General features: G+C 38.6%; 2 protein-coding genes across 3 annotated transcripts; one reads left to right on the top strand and one right to left on the bottom strand.

Annotated features, from left to right (window-relative positions):
• Positions 1–361: 361 nt before the first annotated feature.
• Positions 362–4,897, bottom strand: LOC125214585. Its single transcript, XM_048115673.1, has 10 exons — positions 4,340–4,897; positions 4,112–4,249; positions 3,324–3,512; positions 2,401–2,538; positions 2,187–2,308; positions 1,957–2,089; positions 1,723–1,852; positions 1,562–1,641; positions 1,049–1,180; positions 362–885 (listed from the first exon to the last, which is right to left on the bottom strand). The coding sequence occupies exons 1-10, from the start codon at positions 4,808–4,810 to the stop codon at positions 658–660; spliced, it is 1,761 nt and encodes a 586-aa protein (XP_047971630.1). The 5' UTR covers positions 4,811–4,897; the 3' UTR covers positions 362–657.
• Positions 4,898–17,632: 12,735 nt separating this feature from the next.
• LOC125216774 (protein BCCIP homolog) lies at positions 17,633–21,403 on the top strand. Of its 2 annotated transcripts, none has more exons than XM_048118539.1 (10): positions 17,633–17,782; positions 18,125–18,285; positions 18,371–18,441; positions 18,562–18,786; positions 19,001–19,210; positions 19,711–19,776; positions 19,879–19,968; positions 20,046–20,102; positions 20,876–20,992; positions 21,066–21,403. In XM_048118539.1, exons 2-9 carry the CDS (start codon positions 18,126–18,128, stop codon positions 20,969–20,971), a joined length of 975 nt encoding a protein of 324 aa, XP_047974496.1. In that variant the 5' UTR covers positions 17,633–17,782; position 18,125; the 3' UTR covers positions 20,972–20,992; positions 21,066–21,403. The 2 variants fall into 2 exon arrangements, with proteins under 2 accessions (XP_047974496.1, XP_047974495.1); XM_048118538.1 differs by having other exon boundaries at positions 20,870–20,992.
• The last annotated feature ends 502 nt before the right edge of the window (positions 21,404–21,905 follow it).

Genomic DNA, 21,905 nt, shown 5'->3' with positions numbered 1-21,905 from the left:
CAATTAACATGAATAATCATAAACAAAATGATACTAACAATTTCATTCTTAAATAGATCGGCCCACCCAGCTTATTACGTTTAACTAGGAGTACTACAAGAGAACAAAATCAGAAGATGAGTTGCTACCTTCATGTTCAGAAGGCTCTGCAACACCGCCTTCCCTGCACAGTTTTGCTCACATGCATTTTTGTCTAAATGCCAACACATCCTTCTTCCAAAAAAATTCAAAAGTTAAACCATAAAAACAATTTTGTAGCATAACAAATTCAAGAAGAGTTTCCACAGCTCAAACACTGAGCAAACAAGCAAGAAGGATATAGGCATTCATCAAGAAATTCATGAATAAAATCTCAAAAAAGGGAGAAAAAGAAAAAAGTATCGATTTCTGTGTGCTCATGAAGCAAACTGCCGAGATTAGTTCTGATTACATCAAGGACTATCTCTAACTCTAAGCAGGAAAAAAAAGAAAAATTAGTTCCATATGATCCATCAAACTTCCTTCTTTTACATGCCGAATATTATACTTTTAGTAAAGCTCATCATCAGGCTTGCTATTGCACAAACACCTATCTCTCTCTTTCGTCACTTTATTTCGTTCACACCTCGAATTAGTTTTTGCCTTGGAGATCCGGAAAATCTATATTCAAAACTTTGATCAGAACGATTTCTGGGCCTCAGCAAGCAACTTGTTGAAGTCCCATTCATCAACGTTCGGGAACACAACTGCGGCACCAACAGCAAACACCGCGAGAGTAAAGAACACTGCTTTCACGCAGCCAGGACCACTGGAGAGCTTTCCTGATATTGTCTTACAGTATTTATCAGCCTCCTTGAATAGAGCTTGGCGAGTAGCATCAGCTCCACCATTCAAGGCTTTCTCATTCTGCAAATTGAAGCAATAGAAAAAATAAGCTAGATGCACAGTCAAGGACGCATGCAATATACATCTAGAATCAAGTCCGAGAAATTCCAATACCAAGCACACTTGAGAAGACTCACACATAGCAACTCAAAATAGCATAGTGCAAGATAAATGTATGACAAACCTTATGCATGAAACTCTTCAGAGTTTCCCTGACTTGAAGAGAAGACTGTTTTGATGAAAAATTCTTCCAATTCTCAGCAAGTTTTTTCAAGGCAGCAACACTAGCCTCTATGTTATTAGCATAAATCGTCTCCTGAGTAAATCAAATGTAGAATCAGTGACTTGGATCTCAACCCAAAGTGAGGAAAACACATAAAGTGGTGGACGTAAAATCAGAGAATCAGCCACAAGAGAAGTGGAGAACATGACAGCTCTTGTCAATTTATGTCTCAATTAAAGAAGCTTATTACAGGTCATCATGTAGAAAATTAAAGATTAGCATGTCTCAATTATTAAAACTGATAGGAAATGAAGAAGAACTATTTCCTATAAACTATACTTTCTTGCATGTGGGGAAAAGATGTAGGCCTTTTTCTTGTTCAGTTGTGTAGCTAAACAACCATAGACAGTTAACAGATATACAATCACATTAGTAAGTTTCGAGATTCAGTCCATAGAGAAAATTAAGTCTTACCCATTGCTTGAAACAATCAGGATTCTGCCTCAAACACCATATAAAGATGCTACTTGTTTCCGCAGATAGTGCAGGGATCCCTACAAAGCATTATTTCGTCAAATCCTCTTTTCATAGATTCTTAGCTACCTCTCAATAAAGTACACAAAAAGTAGTTATACCTTCTCCAGCTGTTTTCACAATTAAAGTTTGTATCTGCAGTGACACTTGCTTCATTGCTTTGCTTCCAGGTGAACCAGCAAGAGCAACATCTTTCAAAAGTGGGTAGATTGCCTCAAATCTTTCAGTGGCCTATTACACAGAACGACAGAAATTATCAAAAAGCACGTCAATAAGATAACACAACCCAACAACTAATTTCTTATGGAAAGAGTATCTTGAGAAACTCTTATTACCTTAACTCGGGCAGAAGGTGCAGGAAATGTTACGCGTAGCAACAGGTCAAGTGCCGCAGGTGGAATCAGGCGCTCACCCTTTCTAACAGCATTGTTTACTAATATGCTACGAGCTTTAGGTGCGGCTAGAATTCTGATATACAGATATGTGGATGTGGTCACTTGAAAAATACAGTGCAGAGTAGAGAAACAGTAGCTTTAAGTGTTTAGAGAGGATTCAAGATTCATACCTTTCTACTAACTGCAAAACCAAATCCCTAGTATGTGGATTAGATCCAGATTTCCCTCCAAGTATTGGTAAAATCTGACGTGACCATAGATACAATCCTACAGCTACATCTACTTGGCTTGCCTACACAAAAGGGTCATTTCAGCATGAAATACAGAATCACAGGAGACAGAGACCACATCATTTTTTAAATGGGTAAGTATATAACAACTCACCTGCACTATCATCCATATTACAACTGGAAGCTTATCTTGCCCTTGATATTTCGAGTTTTCGCTCAACTTTGGCAACAGGTTAATCAGCACATCAGGTTTACGGCGTAATACCATTGCTAGAACCAAAAATATAGCAACCTGAAATATGCAGAATAGCCCAGTATAATAAGTGAAAAACTGCTGGATTGATAGATAACTTGCACAGGTAAGATGACAAGATGCAAAATGATACAACTACCAGTACATTCATCCTGAAAATACAATGCAAATAAATAATTTTTTGAAAGTGAAATTCAAAATTTTCTTTTAGAAGATGAACTAGGAAAAGATACAAATGGTAGTGATATCACTGATATGCACATCCTTACCCTCATCAGGATCCATAACTATTGAATAAAAATAATAGTAGTAGTAATTAAACATCACTTTCTGAAAGGCTCTCTAATCTCAATCAAATTCAATGGGTAACATAAGATACTAGATGCAACTGACAGCTAATGCACAAACTCATTTGAAGCTCCACCCTCACAGTTAGAAATGTGGCACATTGTACTTTGTAACTAGGGGGGACAATCCATGTGTTCAATAACAGATAAAATAAGCTACGTAAACTGAACATCCAATCTTAGACTCAACTGCTTCAATAGCTGAGTCCAGTGGGTTCTGGAGCATGAATATCTACAACTTCTCTATATGTGGTCAACATCACAAACTGATAATCAAGCATGCATGCATAAATGCACAAAAGGTTAAAAAAAATCAATAATTTACAATGTACTAAGAATGGCAAACCATGTAACAAAAGAAGAAACTGTGCCAAGCAAATTAGATACTTAATGCAGGATAACAGGGATACGCTCCCGATCAGTTGGTTCTTGATGGTTCATGGTTGTGTTAGCAGTCAAAAAGATGTGTAAACTTACTTGAGACTTTGAAGATGCTGCATTCACTCCTTTCTTCGAAACTTTAGTCCCAGATTGTTGAGCAGCCATATCTGCCAGAATGCTATCTAATGACCAGAGTACAAAGGTTCCTAAAGCCTCAAAAGAACGTTGATTGATCCAGTCAACTGATGCCTTGTAAACAGCTTCGGATATATAAGAAACAGGGACCTGCTTGCAGAAAATTGGTTAGTGTAAAATTAGAAGGCTCCTGTAATCCGTTATATCCTCAACACATCCATTAAAAAGTAGTGATAATAGAAATAGAAACTAATCCATGCATTAGATTCATAACAAATTCAACATACAAAAGAGTACATCTGTGGTTACAAAGTTTCAGTTTTTCCAGATCAACCAAGACAAAATGGTAGCACTGAAAGTTCAAACATCAGAACACAGCATACAAGACCCCTTTTGTCATCAGAAGCAAATGAAAGTTCTTAATCACAGCTCTGAACCAGAGCAAGAAAAGACCATGATAGGTTTGGAAATTAAATTTTGTCCAGTACGATACCATCTAACATACTAGTCACAACAAGAGGGCTCAGGGTGGATCCCAAACTTCAAATTATCAATCTATAAGTGAATAAATGCATTTGCTTTCATGATCCATTAAGATATGTCAATGAATTGGAACGGAATACATACTTATCCCTACATGCAATATGCTATTATCTTTGTTTGAACCATCTGACTGCCTCAAGGTTCCGAATTTCAAGCATAACTGATCGAGAAACATATTATACTGCATAAAAACCTGATCAACTCACATCGGCAATCTTAGCCACCGGAGATTCCCTGAACAACTTAAGCCAGGGGAACTGCGACGCGCTCACCGCAGAAAATGCACGCCCAAAGTAATCCGCAAACCTCATCAACTGAATATCCTGCTGCCCTTCATACGATTCCTATCACAAACAAAAATAAAATAAAGTCAATACTTTTAAAATCCAATAAAGCAGAAAACAAATTCAGATCCAATAAGAGCAGAAAATTACCGAAACACTAGAAAGAAAGGCGACGAGGTCATCGGCATCGATCTTAGCTGCAGCCTCCGACACAGTAACTTTAGGCTTCTTAACCTTCTTCTGCTTCTCCTTCTTGGTGACCTCCACCGCATTACTCTTAACATCAGCATCGCTGCTGAGATCGTCGTCGTCCTCATCCCGGCCGCGGTTATTCCTCGATCGCGCCGCCGTGCCAATGTCGTCGTCGTCGTAAACCGCGGCGGCGCGCTGCGCCTCCAATTTCCGGCGGCGCTCCTCCGCGTGCTTCTCCAAGCCCTTGAAAACGCTGTTCTTGTCCGGCGCGATTGCAGATCCGTTAGGCAGCTTTGAGGAATCGGCGACGGCTTTCTTGTTCTGGTTTTTGCGCTGTTTCTTGGCGGTGACCTTCTGCCAGCCGTGGTTGGTGTCGTCGGAGTGGCTGATTGAGTCCGGGATCGAGGAGAATGATTTATCTTCTTCCATTGGTAGAGGGGTAGAGTGAGAAAGAATGTCGATCGAAACGAGGGAAATCAGAGGGAGAGCGGATCGGAGAATAGACGGTCTGAGCGTGCGAGCGAGTAAATAATAGTGGTTGGGTTTGAAACGGAAATGGGCCCTCTACTCGCCCAAATTACGATTTTGCCACTGCTGGATATGCATGCGCAATTCTAGTGATTTGGAATTTAGTAGTATGAGTATGAAAATTCCAGTACTAGTACGTGTATTTAATTTGCTGGATTTCATACCCGATTCCTTCCTAATCGAAATTTCCTTTTTTTTTCTATTCCTAAGCTTATGAATTTTGGAATATATTACGGGTTATTGAATCCCCGGCTTTAATGAGTAGTGAGATTTTGGGTTTTACTCCCTCTCTATAAAAATAGTGAGATTTTGGGTTTTACTCCCTCTCTGTAAAAATAGTCTTAATTGTGGATGACATTATTTTAATAAAAAGATTGATAAAGGAAGATATATAAGAAAAAGTAGATAAAATAAGAAAGATAGAGAAAAAAATAAATAAAGTACAAGAAAGGGGAGAAAAGGTTTGTGTTAAAATGTCACCACCTCTTAAAGTAACATCATACTACCATTCCTAGCCAATCATTTGTACATGTGGACGAATAATCAGCTGTCATGTGGCAATCATAAAAATTGCTCAAGGGTAAATTTTTGCGGACTGCAATATCCAATACGCTAGACTGCAATTTTTCCCCGTCTGCAATATCCAATATGCTAGACTGCAATCTGCAATCTATAGATTGCAGTGGAGCGTTTATACTATTGTAGTTTAGCGTTTAAAATATTGCAGTCTAGCGTGGTGTCACAGTGTCACTTTAAGAGGTTTTTTCATTTTAACGTACCCCACGGAGAAAAAATGAGTAGAGTATAAGATATAAAATTTCTATTTTTATAAATTAAACTATATTTCATGGATATCTCAAAATGACAAAATGAAACTATTTTTCATGGATGAGATATTATGATGTATTTGTAGTACATAAATAGTGTTAATTAGTAACATGTTTAATTTGGAAAGTAGTGCACGAACTTAAAGAAGCAATAATTAGTCGATTTTTTCTGGTAATAATATCTCATAACTTTTAACCAAATTCTTGCTCTTTTCAACTATATCATCGTTGACATTTGCTCACATTGTAGCCGCCCTCCTTATCGCCTCCCTTTTGCCAAAGGAGATGCCGATGATGACTCAAATTATGAGGATACAAAGTGCCAAAACACATCTGCTCTGGCATGAGTTCTTGTTTCCTTTGGTCATTGTCGCATCTCGTTTGTGTTGTATATTTTGTGCTTCCATTCCATTTGTTCAAGGTTTTTGATGATCGGCTAAAATTATGATTTATGATTTAGTATACATGCGTTGATTGATAAATAATGCTATGAATTGGATGAATCCATATCATACAACCTAAAATTCTATACTCAAGAAAATAACATAAAAAATGCATTGTAATTAGCCTTGAGAGTAAATAAGACAATTATCGTACACTTGGTGTTCAACAGTATTCATACTTTGAATAATTGGCATATTTATGTTCAAAAAATATGCATTTTTTGTAGCTACATAAAACATGAAAAATATACGAAATGACAAAATAACTTTATATTACAATGAATATTTTTAATAACTCTCTATATGATCTTTCCCTTAAATTGATAGTAGAATTTTATATGAATTTCCTTATTACTCCTCTTATAGGGGTGTGAATAACATAAAAATAAAAAAATAATACTATCTGTAATGGTTAAATTACATTTAAATTTACATTCTTAGCTTTTAAATTGGGCCCTCAATGTCAATGACAAATCAATGCATTTATCGTTTTAATGAATCAAGGCAAATCAATGCATTTATCGTTTCAATGAATCACCAATCTTAAAGTACAGTAGTACTACTTATTATGCACGTTTAAATTTTGCATATTCTGTAACTTGTAAGGCTTGGATTATTTCCTCGTAAAATACGAGTTTTTTGGTAGGTACTAGTAGTATTTAAAATTTGGGAGATGTAAAATACGACCTCCATTCTTGTGTAATACTACTAGTAGTATATATGTTTGCACCTTGTATACGTAAAAAATATAGGATGAAATTTAAAATATTAAATTATTAACACAGTACGGGTGAAGATTGTGGTTTGAGGATAATGGATGTGTCTATCTATAAATCTATAATCATGTCAAATACTGCTCACATCTTTTTTTTCTTCAGCGTAATTATTTTGCCCCACCCCTCAAAACAGCCAAAATACCGATTGAGAATAACGATATACTCTATTAAGCATCTCACTTCAATTCTACACGAATGTTAATCAATGTAAAAGAAAATCGAAGTTAGCGAAACATGGATCTTTTTTACATTATTTTTAATAAATGAAATGCCTTAATGTAATTTAAGTCTATTTAATAAAAATAACAAATGTAGAATACAGTATAGGAGTACTATTTAATAGGAGTAGAAAACTATTCCAGAAATATTTCATTTTATTATGTTAAGCATAACAAAGAAATGAATTGTAAATATAAAATATCATTCCATTCACTCATTTATTCCATACAATTATAACAATAAGGGCTTAAAATTAAGGATCTAAGTTATCCCAATATACTCGTTTAACTCCTCCCATTAATTAATTGAGATGTTACCAATACGTTTTGTGTTACTATTGGAACAAATAATTTCATTCCACGAAGGACGCGTTATTAATTCATAATAATAACAATATCCATATAAAAACAATAATGAGTAAATAACAATATTTTTTAAATGAACACCGACAAAAAAATTAAGTTTACAATAAAGAATGAACTGTAAATTTGGTGAATAGTGAACGGATGATGCATATTTGTGGTTGATACTACTCTACTAAAATGTCAATTTATTTTTAAGTAGTGAAACAATATTTTATGTTTAATTTAATACTTATCCATGTTAAAATAATAAAATTATTTCTTCATTTTTTATTAACCGTTGGAGAATATATAAACTTAATTGTATAATTTTTTTTTATCAGTTTTTAAACATATACTTTAGTTTTAAATAAATAAAAATATAGTACTGTGTATGAAACTTTAGTTTTATTCTTATCAAATTTGAATTACACAAGTATATTTCTATCTTCTAACATTATATATGAAATTTGAAGCAATACGCGCCTTAAAAAAAGTCTAACGGGCCTCGGCCCGGAATCATGCTTCGCGCATGTGCTTCTCGTCGGGCCTCGTGCCCTTCGGCGTCCAATCCCTTAGGGCCTCCGTGCCCTTCGGTGTCTAATCCCTTATGGCCTCGTGCCCTTCGGTGTCTATCTCGTCCTCGTGTCGTGTCCTTCGTGCCTTCGGGTGTGCATCCAATCCCTTAGGACCTCGTGTCCTTCGGTGTCATTCTCGACCTCGCGCCGTGTCCTTCGTGCTTCGGGTGCAAGAGTGGAAACATGGCTCCCAAAAAAATCCTACGACACGGGCTTCCTTAGTGGGCCTGTACCGATTAGGGTTTCTGGAGTAAGGGGCCCTTCGGGGTAGGCCTGTGCCACTATAAATATTGTTTACCCATACTTTAGTTTTAATTAAGGGTTGAGTTTTTCTCTCTAGGAGCTTCTGCCGATTCTCTCTAGACTCCCTCTTTCGTTTTCCATCCTTTGCTAGGGTTAGGGTTTTCTCTGGCGCCGCCGCCTCTCTCTTAGGGTTCCGCCGCCGCCGTCGTTCTGTTCTAGCCCCCACTCTGTAGCGAGCTGTTCTCCAGCGGGCGTGTCCCCTCGGTGATCTGCATTCCGGACGTTTGGCGAATCTCAGCGAAGCCAGCAGCCTCCCCTCCTATCTTTCTCGATTGGAGAGGGAAGGTCTTTTTTGCGGTCTCTTACACCCGCTTCCAGACGAACTGCCTCGACGATCCTCCACCCATCCCATGCAACTTTGGTGAGGAATCAAGGTGAGCCTTTCTCCCCAAATTGTGAGAGGCCGATTATCTAGGGTTACGCGAACGGAATACCTGGTATTCGCTATCCTTTTCGCTTTCTTTTGTGTTTTTGTTTCTGTGTTAGCGTTACTCTTGTTTATTCAACTACCTTCATCTTTGAGAGATCAAAGATTGGATATAGGCTAGTTGTCTCGTTTCTTGGATCTAGTTCTTACCAGGTTTGCGCTTGGATTATTGGTACACACTCTTGATTATGGACTCACTCGAGCTAATGAGGAAATATAAGTACTTCGCTCAACTTTGCAAAGTGGGTGGTGCGCAATATAATCTCAAATCCCTAGTTGAGCACTTCAAGATCTCCCTTCAATCCATGGATAATGGGGTCAATCGGAGCAAGACTGAGGAGGAATTGATGAGTGAAGTAGACTTCCAATTTCATATAAAGAGTAACAGTGTGTGGCTAGCAGCAACTCAATCTACAACGCCGGACTCAAGCCTTGCTGCACGCACGCTAATTCCAGTGGAAGGTATATCTACTGAAACCTCCAGTATTTCACTAACTCAGGACTACATCCTCCCTATCAGGGATGGATGGGGTCCCTCTTTGTGTGAAAAATTTGCAAGAAGGTTCCCAGGGAAAGCTGCGGTCTGCAACCTAGTGCAGAGATGGGGCATGCCAACAAACGTCGCTTATCACAGTAAATGGTGGATCTTGTTTGGCTTCAAATCTTACTCTGACCTAGAAAAGGTTCGGAATAAGGGGCCTTACGCAGTGTTCAGAGTTCCACTCATACTTGAACCCACCCCAGCTAGCTTCAATCTCCAAGATAATGTGAAGCTGCAAGTTCCTGTCTGGATTCGAATTACGGACCAACCTCTCACACTATGGACTAAAACCGTGGTGGAAAAAATTGCTACATCAGTGGGCATACCGGTGGCAGTTGACCAAACTACCATTTTGTTGGGACTACCGCAACGGAAGACGCGGAAAACAAACAGGTCCTTAACGGATCTATTTAGGTGATTATGCATTCGACTCCAATTTCATGCAATAAACATAGATCTATAGATATAACATCAAATAAACACATAATCATGCATATTCGATGTAGATTCGATTGTTACCTCATAATCCATCATTGGATTGACGTTGCTAGCTGCACCACCCGGAGATCCTTGGTTTATCGACCGTGAATCTTCCAACCTATTCCCTTGTCCTTGATCATCCATCCGTGTGGGCGGATCTTGAATAATCAACAATAGTTTTGAAGAGATCTAGGGAAACCCAATCACAAACTCGATATTGTCTTGATCTAATCCTATGAATTAGGATAGAACAAGAACAAAACAAAACCCTAATTCTCCCACGTGCCAAGGCACGAAAACCGAGGCAAGGAGAGAGAGAGAGAGAGAGAGCCGGCGACGGCTACTAGGGTTTAGGGGAGGAGTGTTGTGAATAATGGTGTACTAGGGTTTCCACATCTCATCACTATTTATAATGGACTTGTTGGGCTAGGATGGGGATCCATGGAATAACTTAAGTGTTGGGCTCACCCATTAGATAATTAACTAATTAAATCAAAAGACCCATGATTTAATATATTATCAATGGAATATTATTTTGTTCCACTAAAGAATAATATTGCACTCCCACTTAAATCACCAAATTACAAATAATTTGAGTCCATTTTATTTTATAATATTTCCCGCGTTTAAGATTATCTTGATCCGTCAATTTAATTCTTTTGTCTGCTATGTGACTAGAATTAAATTAATTCTCCAAAGAATTTTTCTAGTTTGAAACTTTATTTATTATTCGTAGAATAAATTCCAACTGCGCAGTTTTCTGAATAATAAATTCCTTTTTCAAACACCTCTTGGGGATCACCCCTTAGGGATTTAATCATACCACACTGGGCACGCGAATTCTATGAAATAATATTCCAATATCTTCATGTTATTCAATTACTACCACCCAAGATATCATGAACTTGAGTTACGTGCAAACTCTCACGTATTGATAAGTCAAAGTGGCATTTGATTGAATAAACAATATTGATATTAATATCATAGACTAGAAAATACTAAACTTTCTGAAATATATTCTTTCAGTAGATAGCAATAAAGAATACATTTCGGATTAGATCCTTTCAGTGCTTTACCACACCGGTGTTACTAATCTCTTCTTAGGTAAGAGAGAATTATCACAAACACCGCAACCGTACCAATAGGTAGTCAAAGCCTATCTAGGTTGTGAATACGTTTTTCTTCTTACTAGATCTGGCCAAGTCCCCTACTGGAAAACTCATGAGGAGATTCATCGAATTTCCCTACTTGACCTTCTTAGTAAAAAGCCTTAGACTTGTTTATTATATTTCAATAATAAACCATTATATTATATAATTTATTCTCATAAATAGGTAAACAAGTGGACGTGGTGTTTCTCGTATACATGCACAAGCTGACTGTACAAAGGCATGTACGCTCGAAGCATCTTTTAGTATACAAACCCCAACACATTCAACGTCAATCCCTGGACGGACCACGAGTTCAGGTCATTCTTGACATGCAAAAAGACCCCCGAGATAACATCGACACCATCCTTCCGGACGGGTCTACGATCCAACAACGCATCCTCTTTGAGCACCTGCCCAAAATCTGTCATACTTGCCATGTGTTCGGCCATATAACACTTGGCTGCCTAGGCCCGGAAGAGAGGGAAAGAATCCGCATGGCAAACAAGAAAAAAGAGCCGTCTAGGCCTCGAACAACTGGCAAGAGCCGGGATCCAAGCCGTGGGAAAGACACAACTATTCGAGGCTCGGCAAATAGAAGACCTATCCAAAATAACACGGTGACGGGCCAAATGACGTGGAAACCCTCGGGAAAGAACAAATCCAATGGCTACCAAGGAGCTGAAACCTCAATGAGCAAAGACCCACTGATGGAGAATAGGTTTCAAGCCATTTAGGACGTCGAACCTGAAAAATAAAATGACACTATGATGACTGAAAACGAGGTCCATGAGGCATGAGACACCATTGGAGTTGCAGCTTTCGGAACAAGCGGCCTTGAAAAAAGATAAGGGCCCAGCACCACCTAATGAGTACCTAGAGTATGTTGAGGATTCAGAGTGTGAAGGTCTGAATGAAATCAACCACATCATGACTCACGGTGACTACTCTTCTGAAATGAATGTACTGTTGAGAGCAGATACGATCAGCAGAATTGATCCCCTTGAGTTCCCACTCCTTGGAGATGCCATGGCGGCTGGATCAAGGAAAAAGAAAGGCAAGTCGGGTGAGCTCCATGGGCGGACACCTCAAGCACCCGCTAGCTCTATACAGGGTGATGAGGTTCTGGCCACAAACCTTGCTGCGGATCTAGAAAAGGCAGCAGATGTATCTACGACCGGGGTCAATGAGACACGGGACCATGTGCACAATGATGATCCCAACCCTCTTAGTGTCCGACATCGATCGAAGAGCCGTGGCCCGAAGAAAGACCTGGTTGTGGGGTCCTCGGTTTGGAAAAAGATTGGCAAGAACAAGCGATCGCTTTCCTGTAACAACCGCCCTCTGGGTGAGTCCGATTTCGTCCCTCCACCCCAATGATCGTAACAACCTGGAATGTTCGGGGAATGCAGCCGACTGAACGTCAGCCAGTTGTAGTGGAGCAGATCAAAAGAAACCGGGTAGATGTCATGGGCCTTGTGGAGACTAAGATGCAACAGCCAAACTTGGAATTCTTCATGGCCAGGTATTTTCCTTCTTGGAATTTTAGTTTTGTTCTTGCCGATAGAAATGGCACGTGCAGAATGCTTCTTCTCTGGAATCCTCAAACGAAGGTTCTAGATGTTGTTACTAAAGAGCAACAAGCTATTCATGCTCGAATCAGGTGTGTTCGCTCTAGGAACTCCTTTCTTTTTTTCTCTTGTCTATGGTCTGCCCTCACCGAAAACTCGACAACCCCTTTGGGACTCGATAGTTGATTTTGGTTTGTAGGGCACCTCTTATTTAGTGAGTGGAGATTTCAATGCAGTCATGCATGTGGACGAACGCCACAGGATTAGGAAGCCGGAGAACATAGAAATGGACGGCCCTATCCAAGCTTGCGCAATTTTGGGCCTCCAAGATGTGGCGTCCACAGGATGCGTGTTTACATGGACCAATGGGCATGTGTTTAGTAAAATAGACCGAGCCATGGTGAACCAGGAGTGGTTGGATGCGGGCTACATCGCGAACACCACGTTCTTGCCCTCGGGATTCCAAACGGATCACTCCCCGGTGGTTACAAAAATCTTTGGTGACATCCGAGCCTCCCTGAAACCTTTCAAGTTTTTCTACTACTGGATGGATCACGCTGACTTCGAGAGCACGATGAAAGAGAACTGGACGTCCCATGTTGTCGGATCAAAGCAGTTCATTCTATTTCAACGGAATAAGGCCTTTAAGCAAGTTCTCAAGGCCTTCAATTTTAGAGAATTCAGTGATATCTCGACCAGAGCTAAGGAAGCCACAAAGTAGCTCGAGGAGCTTCAAATCAAGGCAGATCAAGACACATCCAACCAGGTTCTCCAAGACTAAATCAAAGCTCTCAAACGCCAAGCGGAATTCCTTGTCACCTCTGAAAAGAATTTTTTCAGTCAAAAGGCTGGCCTCAAGCACAGACTCCTAAGTGATAGGAACACAACCTTCTTTCATGCTATGGTATGCACCAATAACACAAGAAATACTATATCCTTTCTCTGCAGGTCAGATGGTTTCATAATGGACGATCAAGATGAGATAGCTGATAGCTTTGTACGCTTCTACAAAGGTCTCTTTGGTGTCCCCAAGCCGGCGACCCCTCTCTTACCAGAGGTTATTCAGCATGGCTATGTCCTAGACGGGGAAGAATCAAATAATCTCATTGCTCCGATTACAATTAAGGAAATAAGGGATGCCTTATTTGCAATCAAAGATGATAAGGCCCCGGGTCCGGATGAGTATTCTTCTGCCTTCTTCAAAAGGAATTGAGACACCCTCGACACCGATTTGACAGCGGCAGTATTGGAGTTCTTTGAATCTGGCCACCTACTCAAGAGCTTCATTACAACTGCTATAGCCCTCATTCCTAAGAAGGTAAGCAACCCTCAGGTAAGTGACTATCGCCCTATAGCCTGCTGTAATGTCTTCTATAAGATCATCACTAAAATTCTTTCTAGAAGAATGGAAAGCCTTTTGCCTAAGCTTGTGAATCAGGCTCAACCTGCTTTTGTACCAGGACGCAACATCATGGACAACATCCATCTTGCCACAGAACTCATGCGGAGATATGATCGAGCCAGAACTGTTCCAAGATGCACGGTGAAAATTGACTTGAGAAAGGCCTATGACACAATCTGTCGGGACTTCCTTGAAGACGTCCTCCTCGGGCATAACTTTCACCCCATTTTCGTGGAAAGAGTAATGGAGTGCGTTACCTCCCCGACCTACTCTATTATGATTAATGGAAGCACACATGGCTTCTTCCAAGGTGAAAGGGGGCTACGGCAAGGTGATCCTATGTCTCCATCTATTTTTATCTTATGCATGGAATACCTCTCTCGCCTTCTATCTTTTCGCACTCAAGGGAGAGGTTTTAACTTCCACCCTCGGTGTGCTACTCTTCGCATCACTCACCTAGCCTTTGCAGATGATCTAATGCTCTTTGGGAGAGGAGACAATTATTCTATGCAGGTGCTAGCTGATTCACTCGGGGAATTCTCGGCATGTTCAGGCTTAGAAGTCAATCAGGACAAATCCAACATTTTCTTGGCTGGAATGATGTCGAATTCCACCAGAGATCATGTCATCAACATCTTTGGCTTTCCCGTGGCGAAGTAACTTGTCAAATACCTTGGAATTCCGTTAGCATCGAGAATGCTTAAGACTGCGGATTACTCCATTCTCATGGACAAGATGTCTCTACTGTCAAGAAATGGAATGGTAAGTCTTTGACTTATGCGGGTAGATTGGAACTAATTAAATCTTGCTTGCAGGGGGTGGAGGCATATTGGCTACAGGCGTTCCCGATCCCGGACAATGTCACCTCCCGTATCATCACCATCGCAAGACAGTTCTTGTGGGGCTCGAAAAGTGCTTAAGTAGCGTGGAAGGATATATGTTTGCCTAAGGATGGGGGCGGGCTAGGAGTGCGGGACCTTAACACGTGGAACACGACTCTACATGCAAAGATTTTATGGAACATCCACGCGAAAGCTGACTCCCTGTGGATCAAATGGATCCACACGGAAATTATCAATGGCATGGATTCTGGGAGTGTCAACCACGAACAAAGGAAGATTCCCCGCTCATTAAACATGTCTTCTCCATCCGAGACTCTATGCTGACTAGAGAGTCGAGACAAGAGATAACAACTCTTTTAAATCAATGGAGCAGCACATCGGACACTAAGGCAGCATACGAGTGGTTTTGGCCTAGGGAGGACAGGAAATTCTGGGCGAAGTACATTTGGAAAGATATCATCCCTCCCAAATAGTCCTTCATCTGTTGGATGGCCTTTAGAGGAAGACTTACTACCCGAGACCGTATTACGTGGGAGGAAATTGATGCTTTGTGTGGCCTCTGCTCCAGGGAAGACGAGAACGTGTACCACTTGTTTTTCAAGTGCCGAGAAACCTGGAAGGTGTGGGATAACATTCGCGACTGGATTGGCATGCGCAGACGTCCCACAACAATTAAGAGTGCAATCAAATGGCTTGTGCGAGACAGGCGCCCTTCTCGAATAGTGCATGTGGCGGGGAAGATTGCGTTTACTGGCTACCGTATACTACATATGGCTCGCTAGAAATGCTGCTATTATGGATGACAAGAGATTTGATAGCGCGCGGATCTTGTTCCAGATCAAGACGGCTTTCTACAGCATACTCTATGCTAAATTTCCACATGATCAAGTTACGCACCATGTACCCGATCGTGGATGACTGCGACTCCAGCCTTGGCCGTGACTATAGCCGCCCTTTAGGGCATTTTAGCTGGATCCCCATGGTACTTTCTTGGGTACTCTTTTTCCTTTCGGGATCTTTTTTCCCGTTAAGGGTTTTTGGTCTCGAAAGGTTTTAACGAGGCCCGTTCTCACATATAGATAGCACCATGGTTGTTACATTGTAGATTGGATCTTGGGCTTGTTCGCCCACTAGGTATCTAGCTTTGAAACTCCGAGCCTGTTCGGATTTCATTCTTACTTGGGTATGCCCAAGTTGTGTTCATGTAAATATTGTTTTTGTGAAATACATTTTATTTAATGATAAAAAAAATAAAATAAACGAGCAATGAGAAAAGAGAGCGAAACTAGAGTAAATAGAAATTATCACATTTGCCCTTAAAATTTAAATAGCTAAAATGTTAAAAATGAGAGAAATAAGAATAAGTAGAAATTACCACATTTGCCTTGAACACTGAAATAAGTAAAATGGAAGAAATGAGATAAGAACAAATAGAATTAGCTTAAATAAATTAAAACTTTTAGTCCATAGACTTTCCAATTTATTTTAAAGATATTTTCAAATATGCCGGCCGTATTAAATGAGCATGACAAATTGATTGCTCTCATTTAAAAAATTTGTTAATCCTATTTTATACTATTATCATTTACTTTCATCATTTTTCTGAAAAATATTACTACCTTATTCAATAAGTGTACCATATTGTCATTTTTATCCACCCATCAATAAATATTTTTTTTTAATTTTTTTATTTTTAAAAATAGATCTCAAATTCCACTAACTTTATTTCATTTATATTTCAATATAAAACTAATGCTCCTACATAAAAAGTAGGACTCATCTTCCACTACAATTTTCACTCATTTTCTAATATTACATTTCTTAAAATCCGCCTCCAATCAAAATTGACCTTGTATCGGTGGACAATGACAGTACAATAATACTATTACATGATTTATGTTCCACTTAAATTAATCTTTATTCAACTCTGAAACCCCCCACCCCCAATAATTCAGCTTGATATCTCAACAGTACCCCACTGAATTATGTCCAATATGAAATAAATCAAACTTTTCGTAAAGTCATAAGTTTTTTAAGATAAAACATAAATTAGAGACATTAAAATTTAAAAAGTTGATAATTGCCGACGCAAATTAGGATTAACCATTAAATAGTTTACTTGATTTATTGTCACCCAAATTAAAATAAAACAATTGGGCAGTTCAAGTGAATACTTGACAATATTATAGATCACGCATTAATAGTAATATATTAACCCATATAAGAAATAAAATATTTTGAAATAGATCTACAAATTTTACATACCAAATATTCACTCAATATATCAAATTCCAAAAAAATAACGATATATATACATATAATTATAATATATTCAATTTTTTGAATAAATAAATTGCAAAAATTGTTAAAATTTTAAACAAGTTTAATAATATTGTTTGTATCAGGTTAACAGCTCATTATTTAAATATTTTATAATTCAAAAGCCATATATTTTTTTGTTACCCATTAAAAAATCCTTTAAAAAACTAAATAGCAAAATAAAATAATTAAAAAATCGATAAATTTAAAATGTAGTACTAGTATTTATTACACCCCTTTTGTCAAAGTTGAAAATGAGTAAAAAATTAAACGGTTCCATAACAGTCGAACTCATCACCAAATAACAGTAAATTAGAGTAATACACATAATGGAGTACAGTACTATATAGTATATACTGTAGATTAAGTGATAATGAATTATTCAATAATTAAACCAATCTGGGCCATTTATCTAACTCATGGTCTAAAGGCCCAATAACAAAATTTGGGCTAATTGAAGCAAATAGAAGTACTAGTTTTAATTCCCTTTCCCTCGACACTTCTTCACTCATCAAATTTTGCAGTGAAACACGCGACGCCTCAGCCCCCTTTCTTCGGTACCCTCCGCCGACCATACAGCAAGTCGACGCCGCCGTGGTCGTGTGCTCGCTGTCTTCTCCTCAGAAACATAAGAATTAGTTTTCTCTGTCCACCAGGTCAATTTTTCCATATTCTTCGTGACCTTGCTTGCCTGTTTCTTCGTGAATTGGAATTTGTGGATCTAATAATTAGAATCATAATATATGTGAGGTAGTGAAATTTAATGTCAAACTGTTTTTTACTTTTTTCAGAGCAAAGTGTAAAAGTGTATTTTGGAGAATAAGTAGTAGTAGCTCTTGGTAGTGTATTGGAAAATCAATTAACAGTAGCTCTTGGCGGGAAAATGACATTTATGTGATTTTTCTGGTAACTCTGTTTTTGTAGTTAGTATAGATATAGGTGTTCTTCACTAATTTTCTCCAATTCATGATGCCAATATGGGTTTTTTAACTTTACAGAATGCCACGGAAACCAAAAAAGCATAACCACTCTTTGAGACGTCGGCTAGTTACCTTTTCCCCATTTGGTCGGTCGAAAGCCATGGCTACTCGGAGTCGGATGGCCACAAGAGGGGTTGAGAAACCCGAGCGACAAAATAAAGATTTAGCAACCTCTTCCCGTATGTTATTTGTTGGCTTTTCTGCTTCCTTTTTGCTTCAAAGTTGTTATTGCATTGTTTTCTAATGTTGTTTGCTTATCTATAGTTAATGGATTCAAAGACAATATGAAAGATAAAATCCAGCAGTCTGACTCTTCTGATGATGAGGAATTTGAGGTTGGTTTGATTACCACCATCTCACCGGTTTCATTTGATTGTTGTTACTTGTTAGCCACATTAGTATGAATGTGTTTCCTGTTAAAATATTCTAATCAATCAATTTATTTGTTTGCTAAGGGGGATGTTCAAGCAGATTTTGTTTTCTTTGATCCAAAGCCTAGTGATTTCCATGGGGTGAAGGTCCTCTTGCAGACTTACCTTGATAACTTACAGTGGGATCTGAGTGGATTTGTCGACTTAATATTGGGTCAACCGACTGTTGGCACTGTAGTCAAGATTGAGAACGACGAAGATGATGGAGTATATTCTGTTGTTTCTGCTCTCAGTTTAGAGAGATATAAGGCAAACAGCTGCTTTCTTTTTTGTGTCTTTATGGTTGCCCTCCTTCACTCATAATTAATTTCCAAACAATTATTGTAATTATATCTCTCTTTGCTGATTATAGGGTTTCTATGATGACCATATTACATGAGCACAATATGCATATCCCTCTTCCGGAAACCATTGAGAATCTTGAAGTTGAGTTCTGACATATGCTAATTTATGTTTCTATCAGGATAACAAATGTGTGCTTGAACTCAAGGATTTCTTGCTTAAAGTGTGCCAGGATACGGATGTGTTGGGAAAACTCAAGTCTTTAGTTGGAGAGCATGCTCAACATGTTGGTCTTTTAGTATCACAGCGTGTTGTAAATCTCCCACCTCAGCTTTTGCCTCCACTTTATGATGGTCTCTTTGATGAAGTTGGGTGGGCTACAGAAGATGAGGTAAGTGACAATATTATTATTATAGACAGTTATATTAATTCCGAACCTACTCCTTGAGCTCTTGGTAGAACACAAGTTTCTTGAATTTTTGTAGTCTTGAAATGTATTTGATAAAAATCACATAAACTTTCAAATCGTTGGAGTTCATAAATTATACGCCATGTGGTTGAACTTAATCATAACAACTTAGTTCAATTTTAATTTTTTTACGCTTGTTACACAACAATCCCTTGGGGTAAGGCTAAACAAGGGAGCCGGCTGGTAGGAGAAAATGGAGGTTTGGAATTGAGCTCTAGAAGGACTTGGTGATACTCATATTATAGTTATAATTCTGATAATATTAGATCTCATCAAGAAGTACTTGTGAATTATCTCTGGTGATGCTTGAGATGCTTACCTTTTCCTTTCCTAGCTTTTAAATATTGATCTGTCTAGTTTGTGGTGATAATTTTCTTATATCATTATCTCAAGTTTTCTCTTACTATATTTTATTTTTGTAGCCTACCAAAGAGCTCCGGAGTTCCTTCCGCTTCAAATTTTATCTAATAATTAGCAAAATTTACAAGGTACGTTGTTGATCTTTCTCTCCCTGGATTGCTAATATTTGTAAATCACTAAATATCTGTGTAAATTTGCAATTTTCTCATAGTTTGTATGCATGCATGCAGCACAAAAATGCAGATCAGAACAGAGGGACTCTGAAAAATGGAGAAGAAAGTGTGATTTTCAACAGACCTGAAGATGAAATTTTCTTTGAGGTACCTTCTGGAATGTTTTCAGTGCTACTACTCTCTTATCAGTGTGCAAACCTGACTTCTATAAAATGCTTCTGCAGCTTAGCTCATGGTCATTCAGTTTTCGCCTACATGCACAGCAGGTTACTGCTAATGAGGCAAGTTCTTCCATTCAATCTTAAGTTGTTATCTTTAAAATATAAGGCAGCCTTGTATTCCTTGTTTTCAACCCTTCTCCTGTGCATGTATTCCTATATTTCAAACCACATTTTTTTGTTATACGTCATTCTGTGCATCATGTGGTTCTGTATTGCGGTAATATTATATAACCTTATCGTTCATTATATTTCAGTTACCTTATTGCTAAACAGGGTCACACCAAAGACTGCTATATATTTTAAAAGGGGCTAATTGGCAAATAAATCATGAAAGATGGTCAAATTCTGGTCTGTCCTACTCTTTTAAAAAACTAAATTATATCATAAAGTTTGCAAGTTTTGCAATTAACCCATCCGTCTCCTTTCTGATGAAATACACAATGATGTAGCAACCAGTTTTAAACAAGCCAGCCACCACATAAACATGTATCACCATAATGAAGGAGTTAGCATTCCTAACAAGGCCATAACATTTACAAACTTTGTGATTTACATTCTATTTTTGAAAAGTATGGGACATAGCAAAATTTAGCCCTTTTCTTGATTTATTTGACAATTTGCCCTTTAAAAAATTACATATAACCATTATTCTAAAATTTCAAGTACCCTGAGGTGGGCACTATTTTTTTCTATTGCTTCAGGTTCTAATACGTGTGTATTTTCTGATGCATCAGTGATCTGCTTTCATATCCATGATTATATTGATTTATATTATCTCATAAAGTGCAAATGCATTCATCTTCTTGCTGATTTGAATTCTCAAAAAGATGCAGCTGAAGAACTATCGGCCGATGGGTTTAGTGATGGCTGTTGAAGCTTGTAAGATATCAAGTTTCAGGGAACAGTTGCATTTGTTGATAGATGAATGATATCATGTGAGGTTTCAGCAGGTATGCTTTTATTACTACTCTCCCTCTCTCTTCATTCGGTTGCCTGTTCATAATCTCCAAACTTTTCTGGCAGTCTCTTGTGTTGTATGGTTGTTTCTCGTTGACTCTCAGTGGGGTACTACGAATAGTTGTTCGACATTTCAAGTCTGCAAAGATAGATGCACCGAAGAACGGGCAGACCTCTACAAGTTGAAATGTGCCTTTTATTGCTTTTTAATCGAAAGAAATTTTGGTTAGTCAGATGTTTGTGTTCATCCTGTTTTGGATTTGAGCGTTTATATCTGCGAATCTCTTGGTAAGCTACGAGTTGCCGATGCAAATTGCACTGATCTCTCTGCTCACAGACAGCACAGCAGTATGGATTTGTTTATTCATGCTCAAATTTTATTAATTTAACCAAATATTTAGTCACTCAAGGTTCATCATCATCTCAAAACATCCAAGTCCTTACATTCTTTCTATTTTATACCCCATGTTGTATATGATCTTTTCCCCTCTAGCATTGTTCAAAGTGTTGACTGAATGAAATACTAGTAGATGCTTTTCCCACGCCACCAGTTTAAACAAACATAGATAATGAAATAGGTGAATGAGATCCATGTGTAATACTAAGTCTATAACAAGTGTGTCTGTGTGTATATCAGAGATATCGATTAGAAGCTACAGTAGAATGGTGGGGCTATTCTATGGTAGGGTAAGCTAGTGCATATTGTTCATGTGATCCCATTACTCTCTCTCTCTCCATGTGTATAGAGGTCACCAAACCGAACCGGTCCGGAACCGTCACCGGCGGTTCGGAACCGTGAACCGGAACCGCGGTGACGGTTCGGAACCGGATAAGGTTCGGCGGTTCCAACGGGCCGGTTCAGGTTCTCAAGAAATGAAGAACCGTAACCGGCGGTTTGCCGGTTCC

This window comes from Salvia hispanica, chromosome 3 (genome assembly GCF_023119035.1).
Source record: "Salvia hispanica cultivar TCC Black 2014 chromosome 3, UniMelb_Shisp_WGS_1.0, whole genome shotgun sequence".
NCBI lineage: Eukaryota > Viridiplantae > Streptophyta > Magnoliopsida > Lamiales > Lamiaceae > Salvia > Salvia hispanica.
This window is presented reverse-complemented; position numbering and strand designations above follow the sequence as displayed.

What these genes read in the sequence shown, in the direction of transcription:
- LOC125216774 (XM_048118538.1), top strand. Translation starts at nt 18,126, where the DNA reads ATGCCACGGAAACCAAAAAAGCATAACCACTCTTTGAGACGTCGGCTA. An exon ending in AGATTTAGCAACCTCTTCCC is followed by an intron (nt 18,286 to 18,370) that starts GTATGTTATTTG and finishes GCTTATCTATAG; the next exon opens with TTAATGGATTCAAAGACAAT. An exon ending in TAATTAGCAAAATTTACAAG is followed by an intron (nt 19,777 to 19,878) that starts GTACGTTGTTGA and finishes GCATGCATGCAG; the next exon opens with CACAAAAATGCAGATCAGAA.
- LOC125214585 (XM_048115673.1), bottom strand. Translation starts at nt 4,810, where the DNA reads ATGGAAGAAGATAAATCATTCTCCTCGATCCCGGACTCAATCAGCCAC. An exon ending in CAGCATCTTCAAAGTCTCAA is followed by an intron (nt 2,539 to 3,323) that starts GTAAGTTTACAC and finishes TGCATATTTCAG; the next exon opens with GTTGCTATATTTTTGGTTCT. An exon ending in TAATATGGATGATAGTGCAG is followed by an intron (nt 2,309 to 2,400) that starts GTGAGTTGTTAT and finishes CCTTTTGTGTAG; the next exon opens with GCAAGCCAAGTAGATGTAGC.